Raw genomic sequence first — 14,526 nt, 5'->3', positions numbered from 1 at the left:
TGTAATAGTATTAATGGCAATTTCGACTTTCTAAGAGAGAAAATCTGATAAGTTTTGATTTACCTTCAGTTGTTGGTATTGACGACAAGCCGGTACGTCCCCGTAATTAGTCCCCAAGCAACACACCGCGATGTTTCAAGGGTTCCGTTTTTTCTGCCACCTACTGACTTTCTTTATCATAGCAAGAAAAATAGACAAAAGCTTTTCTATAAATACTTGAGTTAAGCTTGTAACATTTTTGCTGAGACCGTCAGAAGGATGATTTAACTCTACAGTAATTATTGAAGTGTGTGTTGCTGCTGTAAATTACATTGTAAGTGTTCTTACTATTGAAAGTAACAAAACACACGCGCACACGTATGTATATATTATATATATATATATATATGTGTGTGTATATGTATATATGTGTTTGTGTATATATATATGTGGTGTGCGTGTGTATATATGTATATATATATATATATATATATATATACACACACACACACACATATATATATATATATACACATATATATATGGTGCTCCGTATATACTGACAGCAACAACAAAATGTGAACTTAACTTAATGAAAGTTTAAATTATTGTTATTGCTGAAGTTTTATTTCAGTCAAAACCTACTTGAATTAAAAAGTCATTGCATTTAAAAAGCACCATATTAATTATGCACCAATAAATATATGGTATAACTGTCAAATTGTCTTATTACCTAGTGTGGCCTTTTAACCCCATAAAGGGCCTTTAAGTCTCTTCTGTTGGGTTAAAATACAGCCTGATGTCTTGGTTGTATTGGTTAGTCAAGTGTATCTGCTTGGAGGTAAATACCAAGTGGATCTTTAATATAAACATGCATAGTCTTGCATCTTTCCTAAATTCTCTGAAATACAAAATTGAACTCTGTTGCCCTCAAGTATGATTTGTATGGAACTATCTGATTCTTATTTGTGATTTGACATGAAAAACAGATGAATGATCATGGGTGTGGTTAAATGGAGACCAGAGATGTGATGTGGGACCATGGAGGTAAACTGTGAGGGAGTTCTGTCCCTCTGTCCCTTTTTCCAGTCATCTGTTTCATGGTGTCACACAGTTCATACAGGTCTTCAGTATTCAAACTTTAATGTATGATAGGTACGATAGACAGTTAAGTATGAAGAGTAGAGGCTGTTTGTGTCTCACTGCGTTCATTCCACATTCATTATTAGTTATCTACTAATAAATGAACAAAAATAACTGTCGATGAATTTTCTAATTGTCTTATTAGTTACAATGGTGTTTTCACTCTGGCTGCTTAACAAGTCACTTTATGATATAGTAGACCACCTTTTTTGATAAATGAACCTTTATTATTGATAAGTTAGTTTATTGATAAATCAAATGGATAAATTAGATAATTTTACACTTTAAAAACTCAATCAAGTCAAAAGTACATTTTTAATAAATAGTTAAATAAATAATTTAAATAAATAAATACTGCAGAGACATAACCACAAAACATAAAAAGCTATATGTGTAAATAAATTCTGCACTTGTTAACATCTCCATCAGCGCATTTGATCAATAACAGTCTCTGTCAGGTGAACAGGGAAAATGTAACTCCCACAGATGTTCTTTCCTGTTCTGTCTGTGTCTGTGTGTGCTGATCACAGTCGCTGCAGCAGGGCAGACATGTGTTGTTTCACCTCCCCGGGGTCTGCCAGCGAGCAGGCCAGGACTACCCCCCTGACCCCCGTCTTCATCTTAGTGGAAGGGAGGATCTAAAACATCATGTCACATTTTTTTTTTTTACAACAATTGTGATTTGTTTTTAGAGCTAACCCACAAGATAGAGAAGGGATAGCTACCTTTACATATGTTTTGCATCTCTCCAAAAGAAACTTCCACTTCATTGCAGTCCGCTCGGCATCAGTCAAACTGGTAAACTCTTCTGTCTGCAACGCAAGAAACGGAAATGCTGTTTATCTCAGCTGAAGCACAGGTAAAACTTGACGTGCTGAAACTGCAACTACCAGCTTACCTGAATCATATAAAATCTATACGTATAAATCAATAATTCTTTAAACTTTTCATCCTTCCCTGCTATTTTCAATCTGCGAGACTTAATAAATTTAGCTAACAGCAAATATTTCCAGATTTTTTGCACACACAGATAATTTGAATTGTCTCCAAAATGGGTTTAGCTGTAAACATAATCAGAATTCAGCAGTGTGTGTAGTGGCATATTATTTTCAACATGTACTGGTACTGTAAGTGTCTCTCTGCTCTTGTGTCCTTTAATTCCTGCACATACGAGCAACTAATTTTAGAATGAGCCTCATTTAAAGTAATACTAACAGTGCAGCCAAGTGTCTTCTCGGCCACTGGGCCTCTCAGGGAGCAGGCATGCAGGGTGCCTGTGTGGTCTGTGAAATCCACCAGCAGGTCAAAGCCTGTGGTGGCTGAAAAGGTTTGATCCCTCCCCGGACACAACTGGTTGGTGCAGCTCAGCGTGTCCTCAGTCACCTGGAACTTACATTTGGAGCTGAGACAGAAGAGAGAACACACCATTACATTTACTTTAATATGTTCCAAATGTTTAAGTAGAAAATAGTAGAAGTGAGAATAATGTATTTATCACAACAAGTGTTTGACTATGTATCCATCTCATCTGCTTGTGTGACCTTACCACCGTGTCCTGATGACTTTTGAAACAGCAGAGTCGAGGTCGAGCTTGGAGATGAAGCTGTACGTGATGCCAAAGAAAGCCTCGGGATTCTCCTGGGCCTTCTGCTTCAGCTGACTCACTGTGTACACATCAGTGATGGAGTCCACTGCAGAAACAGAAACAACACCACATATCCACGTCTGCAGCCTTGCTGTTTGACGATAGGAAACAAGTTTTGCTTGTTTTGCTTCTGTCATCTGGATAATTTGATCTGCTACATCAGGAAATATAAATGACGTGCTTAAACGTAGAGCAACCTGAATTCTGAATCTTTTAGCCATATCATATAAATATTCATAAATGCAACGTGATACACTTTCCTAAAGTAGATCTTTGTAAGGAACCTAGATTAAGGAGTGCAAATACACAGTGCACAATCTATATGATTATGAAATAAGAGCTGAGGCCCAAAATACAAAGTACACTTTACCTCTTGATACAGCAACACTTGCTATTTCTAATACTACCAGCATCAGAATCAGAAGTCTGTATTTTAACCTACCAGACATATCCTCGTCCTTCTCATCTTGATCAAGAGCTCCAGACTCAGACACTTCTTTAGCATAACTGAACAGCAGGCTGGCCTCCCTGGTGTCTGAGAGCAAAGTATGATTGACATGGACAGGAACAAAGAGCATGTCTGACTGGAAATATTCTACTTCTACAGCAGGAAGATTATTATTTTATTACACTGTACACCATAGCTGGTTGATTGGTTTCTCAAAATAACTTTGAAGTTCTGCTTTTGATTAATTCCACAATAGATCATTAAATCAGATCCTGTATTTTTTGTAAATGTTGCTGTGTTTTTCTTACCAGGATTGACGGTGATAACGGTTTTCGAGTTAACGGTTGCGGTCATGCTGTTGCGAAAGCTGTCAAAGCTAATCTTTGCATCTGCTATGAAGAGCACTTTGAATGAAGAATAAAAGTTAAAACAACAGTAAGTTATCTTAAACATAAACATAAAGTTACATCTCAAATATCCACCTCCATGTCTCCCTTTAGTGCAGCATGTTAATAGGACATGACAGGCAGGAATAACAGTTAAATAAAGATTCATTTTGTGGCTGAGAATGAGCAGCAGCTGTTAACCTACCCGTCTCCTTGGGTATCAAAGTTTGCACGAGCTGAATGGCTTCTCTGTCCCAGCTGTGAGTGAAACAGAGGTCAGGGGAGACCGTAGTGAAAATCAAACCCACATGGAGTTGAGTGGGTTAATCTAAAGCTTGATGTCACCAAAGTAAGTTTGTGCTGACGTAAAGATATATGGCGGTGAACCAAAGGCTAATAAGATGGCATGTATCAAAAAAGCAACCAAAGTAATAAATCTTTATTCATTTTCCAAATTAATTAACAACCATGACGCACCAGATGAGGGGGAAGGAAGCAACGGAGTCATCAAAGAGCTTCAATTCCAGCCTCTGCCCTTTGCGCCCATCTGAAGTGGTGAACTGTTTCGGCTCTCCGATCTGAAAACATAAACAGAATCATCTGAAGTTCATATCACAGTATCTTCCCTCCCTGTAAGAAAAAAGCAGTGACATGAAGTGCACGATCTGGCCTCATTCTGAACCCTGGGGCCGTTATGGAGAGTCTGTATGTTTCAGGCAAACAACAAGCATGCCACCACATAACCACACAGACTAAATAGACACAACACAGTCCATTAGGCAATTTATAAGATATGAATTAAATAGAGAAACTCTGATATGTTTGACTGTCAAACTTGTTTTAACCAAATAAATATTTGCTGTACGTCAGCGGTCATTGTCAAAAACGACCCACTTCATGCTTTTCAGGCTCCTCGCCACAGCCTCAATGACTTTCCATGACTTTTCCATGACTGACTTTCATAATGTTACATCCACCACCACTTTTTAACAACCCTTCCCTCCTTGTTAATGTTGTTTTTTCAGCTTAGCAAACTAACGGCCCATTTTCCACTATACTGGAGCTTACAGTGGAGAAAAAGAGCTGAAAAACCACCATCTAATTCAATAAGTGTGTATATTAAACTCTGGTATATTATTGCAGAGTAAACTATTAGTGAAATTTCTTATTACTTGACTTTCTCAATGAATGTATTGAATTTCTTATTCTCTGTTTGGAGTGAGCCTCTCAAAAATCAATGATATTCCAAAAATTTCATTACCATTCTGTACTATGATCGCATCTGCAACAAATACTTATTGTGAGTGGACGTCAGTATTGTGAGCAATACTCCTCTGCTCGCCCACCATGCCAGGATTCAAATAGATGAGTGGTCACTCTTCAAAGAAATAAACCACTGTAAGACTCATTTAACAGCACATTATTTTGTATTTCTAGCACAGCTACATTTTCTTACTCCTGCCAATAAGAGGCTAAACATCACTTATATAACAACAGCCCATTCAAGTCCTATTCTTTTCTTCAGGATCAAAGAGCTTTCACACCCATCACACAATGCGTACACATATCAAATTCTCCCCCAAGAGTAGCATTAATAGACCAGCATGCAAAGCAGAAATGTAAATAATTGGACCAGCTGTCAGCAGTGTATGAAATTTAAAGCCCTCTTTACCTTTTACAACCCTCTTTACAACAAACTAGAGCTTCGGTCTTTTACATTTCCTCCACTGGAAAAACACACTGCTGTCGCTATCACCATTACTCCACTCTATTCAACAAAATGTCTACACAAAGGCATTCTGGAAAACATAGAAAATCATGAGTAAAAGTAGATGAAGAAGGTTGATGGGAATGTGAAACAAATTGGGGCTGGGATTGACATTAGTTTTGCAGAAATTTGTTCAGGAACCAAAATTTGGACAAATTACAATTTTGACGTCAAAACGTCAAGGCAATTCATCCAATACTTGATGAGATATTTCAGTTTGGACCAAAGTGGTGGACCACCCAACCTGCCGACATTGCCATTCATGGAGTCATGCTTCTAGTGTGGCTAAAAACGCACTAGACAACATTAACTGATACATAAATGTTTGAGCGTATCCACAGATGCATTAACACTTAAATCCTAAAAGACTGTGGCCTTAAGGCGCTCTACCGATTTCACTGCAGCCAGTATATTTATCACTGTGCCGTTAAGCTTCTGCCCGTTGGCCATTATGTCTCCCAGAGAGTAGAAATCTCTGGAGTCCTTCACTGGTAGGTGGATGAGAGGCAGCAACCTGTCGATGGTGTCCATGTCAGCGCACAGACACACCTGAGAATGGGCCTCCGTTACCAGCAGCCTGTAGAGACTGAGACAGCAGATACAGACCTATGAACCAGAGAATCCTTTAACAACATCAAGACATGACACACTGTTACATCATATTTCACACAGCATTACACTGTGTTAACCTTACTTCTCTCTAGCTGTCTAAAAGCACGGCAGTGTGAGAATGACTCTAATTTGTTACCTTGGTGTTGCAGGACAAAATCTTTCCCCTTTCTCTGGGTCTTTGTTGGAAACTAAAGGATTTTCAATGATGACTGGAAAAAACAAAAAACTATTTAGGCATTTAATTGCTTACATTTTCATTTTTTTCTAATTGTCTTTACTAAATTAAAGTTTCTCAGTCTTGCTTTAAATCAAGAATTTGAAAACCAAGAGCAGGGATTCACACTCAGTTCAATTTTGAATACAATTACTTCTCAATGACTGTCAAAGCTTTATTTGGTTAAATTCAAGTACTCAACATTGTCAGGCTTTGGAGTAAAAAAGAAACTGGACATGCTGGACATGACGAAAGCTTCATTTTGTAGTATTTTGATGAATCTGGGAACCATATAGATCAAAAAATGTAAGCATTTCTGTGACATATGGTACATTTTCCTTGAGAAAGACTCCCTCACCACAGTCTCCTATACTGAAGCTGTTGGAGAGCCCGTTGATGTAACCATCATTTCCCCAGGCTGTCACATTGATGAAGAAGTCAGGTGAGTCCTTAATGGTGAAGCCAAAAGTGAATCTGTCCACACCGATATCTGAAATTCACATATATAAGTTCAGTTAGTGTTGCAGCTCAACAGAAAACTGAGAAAAAGAAGAAGAGAGAGAAACTCAGAGAAGAGATATTGTTCTCCAGAAGAGGGAGCTGGTGTACAAGACACTGAGGTGCAGTGTTGATAGAAGAACTTATGTTTAAAGATAACTTGTTTGACTGCAATAATGTAAGAGGTAAATTGATACCAACTTTTTCTGTCAGGGAAGCTTTTGACATCAGTTTTTCCTATGATGATGCCGACCACCTTCTGAAAAAAATTAATCACAAGGGCAATGATAGTGTGCAGACTTTTCTAAAGGGATTCAAGCAGTTCAACACTGCTTACAAAACAAATGCAGAAAAACAGACCTCAAATATAAATATCCTTTTCTGCCGGCAAACAACTGCAACAACAAGAAAAGTATCCCTGACTATCTGGTGGTGGTTTAAGGCCTGGTAGAAGAAGAGAAAGATATTTATTTGTTATGATTAGCTGAAAGTAATTTTACTCACTGAATGAGAGAAGTTGGGATGCAGCTCAGAGATGGAAACGTAGTTGTGAGAGGCCATTTTCAGTCCAACTGTTATCACATTTATAGACTCTCTATATTGTGGAGGCACAAATAAAACACAGATAGAACATTTGGGGTTTAATTTCAGGTGGATAAAATGTTTTAAAGCTAGCTAACACCTTAGCTAATAAAACACTAAAATAGGCTAACTGCCAGTTTAGGTTAATGCTAATGTACTAATTATAAACATTGAGTGTAGCTTATTTTATATGAGATTTCACATAAAAGGTTACACAAGGGTTGAGTAACAGTTTGTTTTTAGCTTTATTTACAACATATATTCAGTATTTTTATCAGTAAGTTTACCTGTATCCTTTTTCTGTACAGTTTATTGAGTTTTTCGCGGCAAAGCGACAACCACGGCTAAATTCATGTGGTGCCTTTAATTGCAGTCGGAAACATCACAACTTGGTGGGTCCGAATAAACTGAGAGAGGAAAAGACCCACGTAAATTTACCAATTAAAACGTCGAACCAGGCAAAGCCCTATGCAAAATAACAAATTAAGACATCAAATATATGTTAGTTAGTATGGCTTAAAGTACGTAAGTTGTTTGAGTAAATGAATGTTGAAGTAAAAAATGTCTGACAGCACAGACACAGCCAGTGAATACTCAACAAATCTTATGCCATATGTAGCCTATATAAATGAAACCAAATGTTACTTTTTACACATAAAAAACTTATTTTAATTTAAGAAATTTACCTGCATTGTTAATAAAAATCAAAACAAATATGCAAATTATAAATAATGAACCAATACAATTTTATTTTAGCCATTGTGAGCTTAAATAATATATGTGTTTTAGATCAACACATGAGGACGATTGGTTACCAAAGGTGTCAATTTATATTCAAGGAGAAAAAAAAATTGTGCAACAGGGCCCCCTAGGGCCCTATGCAAATACGTAGTCCGTGTTTAGCAAGAAAAGGCCTTGGTCAGAACAAATTAAATGAAAAACTTCTAATAAATATGTTTAATTAGGTTTGTTTCTTATCTTCATTCAGTCACTTGCCCTAAAATTCACAATCTGCAAGAATGTATTAACACACAATTATGGCAAATATTTTTTTTTTCCTTTTTTTGAACTATAGAGCCAGGAGTAAGTTCATGTTGCACATATTCTACAGATATGGGCAAGGAATGCACAAGTTAAAGTAATTTTCAGCACTGCTCTTGTACAGTAAAATAAAATCTTCCAAAAATGACTTCTGTCAGATGGTCAATTCCTTACTGTTTTGCAATACAAGCTGTGTTCGATCATGTAGCAACAAATTTATGAGAAGCACATTAAGGCAAACATGCCTGTGCAGGAAACTTCTTTTCAGTTCATTTAGTTGGGGAACATCTTAAGAATTTAGTTGTATTTTGATTTATTTCTTTTTGTGAGGCTATATATGGAAAGGTCTATCTATCATTTTTTCCCCCTCCATTAAAAAATCATATCCCGATAAATAAATAAAAACCCTATAGGCCTACTAATTTAGACAAAATCATTGAAATGTGACCTTTCTTTAATTTCAAACATCCACTTTATTGATTCTTCATTTGTTCAAAGTATTTAGAAGATTTTACAACCTTCAGTTATAATCTTCATGACAAAAAAAACCTTCTATACAAAGCTGTATGAAAAGATCACCTGATGTTTTGGCAGACTTTACGTGATGTTGCCTACGGTAAAATCTACAATTTCAACACATATTCAGTACAGTAAACCTTTATCCAGCTGAGCAAACACAGTGCAATGGCACCGAACAATACAACTGCTATCACTGATGGACCCATTGACTGGAAGCTGTCAAATATACACACATTCACACTGACACACACACATATACACACACAATATTCGTACACTATATGAGTCATTTCTTTATAAGTCTCCACTGTGAAAGGTATCCCTGATATTGCCTTGATAATCCATCCCAGTCATCAGTCACAGCATGGGATTTGTGCTCAGACAGCTATGCCGAGATAAATTTGACACTTTCCTGGTTTGTTTTGATAGCACAAAGCTGTATCCGACATGTGATACCGTCTTATACACCTAAGCAGGAATCAAAAGGTGTAACAGTAAACCCATTCAGCTCTAAAGAGCCGTGTTTCTCGTCTATGATGACTAATCCTCGCGGTTGGGTGTTTGGATCGGATAACTCATCCCTGTGACTAATGTTGATTTTTTCAGGCAGTAATATTTCTGTTAATGTGATGTGTTCCTAATTTTTGACAAAAACAGTGCGGTACGGCAGCCATAAAGGCATTTTACCCACCACACATCTACAACACAGTCACACAAAGTCAACATATTATTTCTCAGCAGACAGACTGATGTGTAATGTTGTATCAATGTATTGACTGACTTTGTATAATGTTGTATAATGTGAAACAGGAGTGATTGAATACATTGAACATTTACTTATGCAGAGGTATCGATTTGCTATTTGCACCAGTGGCGAGCTATTCAAATGAAACAAAATTTCAAATTCTAATTTCATTAGGTTTTTCTGACTATAGTTTGTGAGTCCATTAATCACAGCAGCACTGTAAAGCATCATCAGATAAATCAAGTGAAGCTTACTTTTGGTTCAATGATTTATTCATAATGAATTCACGGCCTCTGTTAATCTGTCATCAATCATACTTTAAGCCAATATTCCATTGCTTCAATCTGCATATTGTTTCTTTGGAGTGATTTTAGTTTTTCCGTGAAGAGATGTCACATGAAGTCTCGTTTCTCACTTCTGATGGCATTGACTTTATTCAGAACCAAGCAGCAAGTACCTAAAGAGTTGGAAACACATTCACTGTAGGAATGTGCCGGGACTGGGAGGCCTCTCTGCCACAGGTCGGCTCCCAGGAGGGCCTGCAGCCGTCTGACCACTCCCCGACTATTAATCCATCATCTCGCTTTGTGCATGAATGACTGTGCTTGTGTGTGTGACATACATGTAAATGCATACAGTAGGATTATGTGTTGTGTGTGTGTCACTACATAGGAGCTATGACACACTATCATATTCGCAGGATGTACCTGTATGGCCAGAAGATCCATAGAAAATGAAGCAAAATAAGAGCATCAGTGGTGAGTACACACCATCAGGCAGCCATATTGGAGCGTCTTAAAACTTTGGCAAACTGACTTTGTTTATAAATGTGCCGCTTGTCTATCTCAACTGAACTAAGCAGACATGGTTCATTTCTGTGCTGTTTTTCACTGGGAGTTCAGTATTTTGTTAATGATCCATCCCTCAGTGTTTTGTTGTGAACACATTCTATTTTTTATTTTATTCATAGAACTTACTGTACGTGTGTTTACTCAAGTACAAGTACAATACCGCAAACAGGTGGCTTGGCTCTATCTAAATGTTTAAAAAAAATGCATTTCACTATCAGCACCTCTAAAGTTCAATGAATAAGAATGAATAAACGTGTTGTATCTCATTTGTTTATTTTTCAAAAGCTGAAGTGTAAAAATTAACGTGGTTTTACGGGGGAGTTATGTGTTGGTCTACTTTTTTGGCCGGGTGCTGTTTACCCATTATGTCAAACTGTTCCTTTAACATTGTGGCACTGCTACGTTTTTGTTGCATCATGAGATGTGATAAGATTAAGTACAACATACACACACAATGAAAATAAATACTCAGGTTAACAGGGCTGCCACTTTTCAAACCTTTGACTCATAGTGCTTATAGAGACATGAGGATCAAACATACTGGATCTGAGGACAAATTTGTACCCAAAACTACCACATTAAACTATTCATGTTTATATATAGTATACCATTATAAACTGACACCCACACCCTCAACAACAATCTCTTTTTCCAGCCCAGTTATTATTACATATTCAGCGGTGAAAAGATACTGCGTACATTTGCCCAAGCACTGTGAATACAATTCTGAGGATTTTGGGTATATACTGTAGTTACAAGTTATTTTGCAGAATATGAGCATATAAAAATATTATATTAGTACATTTTACTTCACTACAGCATATAAAAATGTCAAATTAGCTCCACCTCAACTAGCTACAACATTGAAATACTGTTTATGTTAACCCATCAGTAATAATAATTAATGCAGGACTTCTTTTAATGGAGTATTTTTACATTGTGGTACTGACATTTACTTATTTAAGTAAAGGACCTGAAAACTTATTCCCTCACTGTTCATATTAAACAACTGTCTACTGGACCTCCACGGTGGCACCAGACAGGAGATTTGTGGTTGGACTGTACACCCTGTATAAAACATGAGAATAGAGGAGGAAGTAAAGACAGCAGTGACTGCTCAGAGGCATGGCAACACAAAGACAACACAAAGCCAAGATCAAGTCCTTTTCGAGCTGCAGGGATTGAAAGGATGTGACAGCTACAACATTTCCTTTATCGTTTTTTCTTGGTCCAACAACAGAGCTGAACAGAGCTTATGGCTTGATCTAAATGAACATTTGCAATCAGAAAGTCTAAGAACTCATGTTTACACTATATCCATATGTAACATACCAAAAAACCCTATACACAAGGGTTTTACAGTGTTGTAATTTTCGGTAGGGGAAGCGGATAGAGAAATTGCAATATTTAATTTGGTGAACCAAAGGGTTTTAGTTCACATGCAAGCATGCACAGATGTGTATGAGTGCACATACACATAGACAATAGGCCTATTGTTAAGAATGAAATCCGTTTCACTGTAGCAACTCCTGAAAGACATATTCTGTGAGGATCTAATGGAACCAATCAGCATTATTTTATTGAATCCGATCATTAAAACATATTGTTCAGTATGAGCAGTGCATGGTGAGCAATATCTTGGCATGGCCCAAACCTCTACATCCAAGTATAGCTTTTGCAGTTGTTGGCAGCAGCCTGCACAGTCTTTATTGGCTTCCAGAAGTGGAAGACATCCAAACTACAAGTATGTGTACACTGTAATTTCCCTGCCACCTGTGTGACTGACTATAGCTGCTGTACCACTGGGTCTGCTCACTGCCATTGAATCCAGCTGCATGGGCTCTGCAAGAACAATGCAGTCTGTTTCTTCATCCCCATGACCAGCAAGACGGGGGTATATGACTGAGGAGGAAACCTTAAATGATGTTAATAATGTGCTGTTGTAAAGCAGCACGAATAAAGAAATCAGTGGCATGCATGATGTCAACCATCCTTCCCATCATTATGCCATCATACTGAGGTAATGGGAGGAATACTGTGGCATTTGGTCATGTTATTACTATGGCTGCTGTGTGATGTACTAAAGAGTTTTTATGTTTTGCAGGTAAAGTGTTACAGTTAGCTAAATGTAAGACTGAAGTTAGACAGGAAACATTACATTACATGACATAAAAATGAGGGAAAAACTGAAAAATGGAAAACTCTGTTTCAGTGAAAAGAAACAAAAACTCTTTTCATTTGAGGTGGGTGAACATTTTTATGTTGACACAGAATGTAGAAAAGAATGTTGTTTTGATGCATCTGTGGTTGGGATGCTTTTATGTCACCATCTATGCAAAACATGTACCACCACCTACACACCTAGCTCAGGCATGTTCTCTATCTTCATGCTGTCTGCCTTGCACAGTTATGGCCTTAATCCAAATTTGCAATGCGCCCAGTTAGACTAAGTGAGGGATAGGTGAAGAAATTCAGTCCGTGGCATTGCTTCACAAACTTCTCAGCATCATCTGCCATTGTGGAGGTTGAGTCAGAAATTGGCTGTGCATAGATAATGGAAAAAAATGGATGACTATTACATTTTGTTTAAATGGAAGTGTTCATATTAAACATAATTAAGATACAGCAGCACTAACACCAGCATGACAACAGGCTCATAACGACAATGCTGCCATCCAGATGTTTACAGGCATAATGTTTACCATGTTCAACATCCTAGTTCAGCATGTTAGCATCCTAACATTCACTAATCATCACTAAATACAAAGTAGGCTGGTGGGAATGTCAATAGTTTTCCAGATATTTGACCAAAAACCAAAATATTGGACACATTGAAACTCTGACCTCATGATGGCACTACATGAAAGGTCAGGCAATCATCAGTGTTATTATAGTTCATCCAGAGGGAGACATGAATGTCTGTATCAGATTTCATTGCAATCCATCCAGTAGTTGTTGAGACATTTCTTGCAAAACCAAAACCGCTCTATAGGATAAGTAAAGAGATCACCAAAGACAGCAGGATTTATCCACTGGGGACCATGAATATCTGTAGTAAATAGGTTAAGTGGATGAGTGAAAAAACTTTGACCTGCTGGTGGCACTACATTAAAAGTTAGGGGATCAATAAAGTGATTAGGATTCATCCTCTTGGTACTATGGATATCTGTAACAAATGTCACAGCATCCAATGGTTTTTGAAATACAGTCAGAATCAAAGTAGTGGACAGACCGACTGACAGACTGACATTGCCATGCATACAACCACACTGCTACTGTGGCTAAAAAACACAGTAATCTAGGGCTGCAACTACTGATTATTTTCATTAATCTGTCAAGTATCGATTAATCTGTCAAGTATTCTCTATTACTTGATTAGTCGTTTGGTCTATGAAATGTCAGAAAATGTTGAAAACTGTCCTACACTGTTTCCCAAAGCCCAAGGTGATTTCCTCAAATGTTTTCTTTTGTCACAACCAACAGTCCACACCCCAAAGATATTCAGTTTATTATCATAGAAGACTAAACAAACCAGAAAATATTCATATTTGAGAAGCTGGATTCAGAAAATGTGGACATTTTTCACACAACTTTCTTATGCTGAACATAACAGAGCTTTAAGTCTGGCAGCAGTAGGAAAGAAACTGGATCTTAAAGAAAAAGGACAGTTTTTCATTCAAATTTATATGTTTTGTTCTCGTGTAATACTTTCTGAGTAGACACTCAGGCACACACATGCAAACTTTTTATCCACTCAGATAGCGTGATATACTGCCACTGTCAATGTAATGTTACCCAGAGACATTTCCATCCATTCATCATCTTTACTGTGGAAAGACCCTCAGCCCCATATTTCAGCAACATCAAAGCCTGTCCTGCTGTCCCAGTCTATCACAAACATCTTCACAACGTCCACTGTTTAGGCAGTTCCCCTCTGACAAGCCCTGACAGAAATGTCTTGCTCCAGATTTGACCCTAAGTGTCTTTTTCATGAAATTTTAAAATCTCTGAAGTGTTTTTTTTTTTCCTCAAATGAGGGGAGAAACACATTTCTTCAATTATTGCTGAGTGATATATGAAACAGAAGCTTCCATT

The 14,526-nt window shown here is 37.4% G+C and overlaps 1 protein-coding gene across 2 annotated transcripts; it reads right to left on the bottom strand.

Annotated features, from left to right (window-relative positions):
• Window positions 1-88: 88 nt before the first annotated feature.
• On the bottom strand, window positions 89-7,671 carry meiob (meiosis specific with OB-fold). 2 transcript variants are annotated; one of them, XM_042398036.1, is made up of 14 exons: window positions 7,563-7,671; window positions 7,198-7,288; window positions 6,895-6,952; window positions 6,554-6,685; window positions 6,118-6,190; window positions 5,760-5,955; window positions 4,079-4,179; window positions 3,807-3,859; window positions 3,524-3,619; window positions 3,210-3,302; window positions 2,669-2,813; window positions 2,338-2,524; window positions 1,848-1,934; window positions 89-171 (listed from the first exon to the last, which is right to left on the bottom strand). In XM_042398036.1, exons 2-14 carry the CDS (start codon window positions 7,252-7,254, stop codon window positions 136-138), a joined length of 1,314 nt encoding a protein of 437 aa, XP_042253970.1. In that variant the 5' UTR covers window positions 7,255-7,288; window positions 7,563-7,671; the 3' UTR covers window positions 89-135. The 2 variants fall into 2 exon arrangements, with proteins under 2 accessions (XP_042253970.1, XP_042253969.1); XM_042398035.1 differs by lacking the exon at window positions 89-171 and adding an exon at window positions 1,456-1,760.
• Between the last annotated feature and the right edge of the window lie 6,855 nt (window positions 7,672-14,526).

This window comes from Thunnus maccoyii, chromosome 20 (genome assembly GCF_910596095.1).
Source record: "Thunnus maccoyii chromosome 20, fThuMac1.1, whole genome shotgun sequence".
Taxonomy (NCBI): Eukaryota; Metazoa; Chordata; class Actinopteri; order Scombriformes; family Scombridae; genus Thunnus; species Thunnus maccoyii.
This window is presented reverse-complemented; position numbering and strand designations above follow the sequence as displayed.

What these genes read in the sequence shown, in the direction of transcription:
- meiob (XM_042398035.1), bottom strand. Translation starts at nt 7,254, where the DNA reads ATGGCCTCTCACAACTACGTTTCCATCTCTGAGCTGCATCCCAACTTC. An exon ending in GCTTCCTTCCCCCTCATCTG is followed by an intron (nt 3,860 to 4,078) that starts GTGCGTCATGGT and finishes TTTCACTCACAG; the next exon opens with CTGGGACAGAGAAGCCATTC. An exon ending in GAAGGACGAGGATATGTCTG is followed by an intron (nt 2,814 to 3,209) that starts GTAGGTTAAAAT and finishes CTGTTTCTGCAG; the next exon opens with TGGACTCCATCACTGATGTG.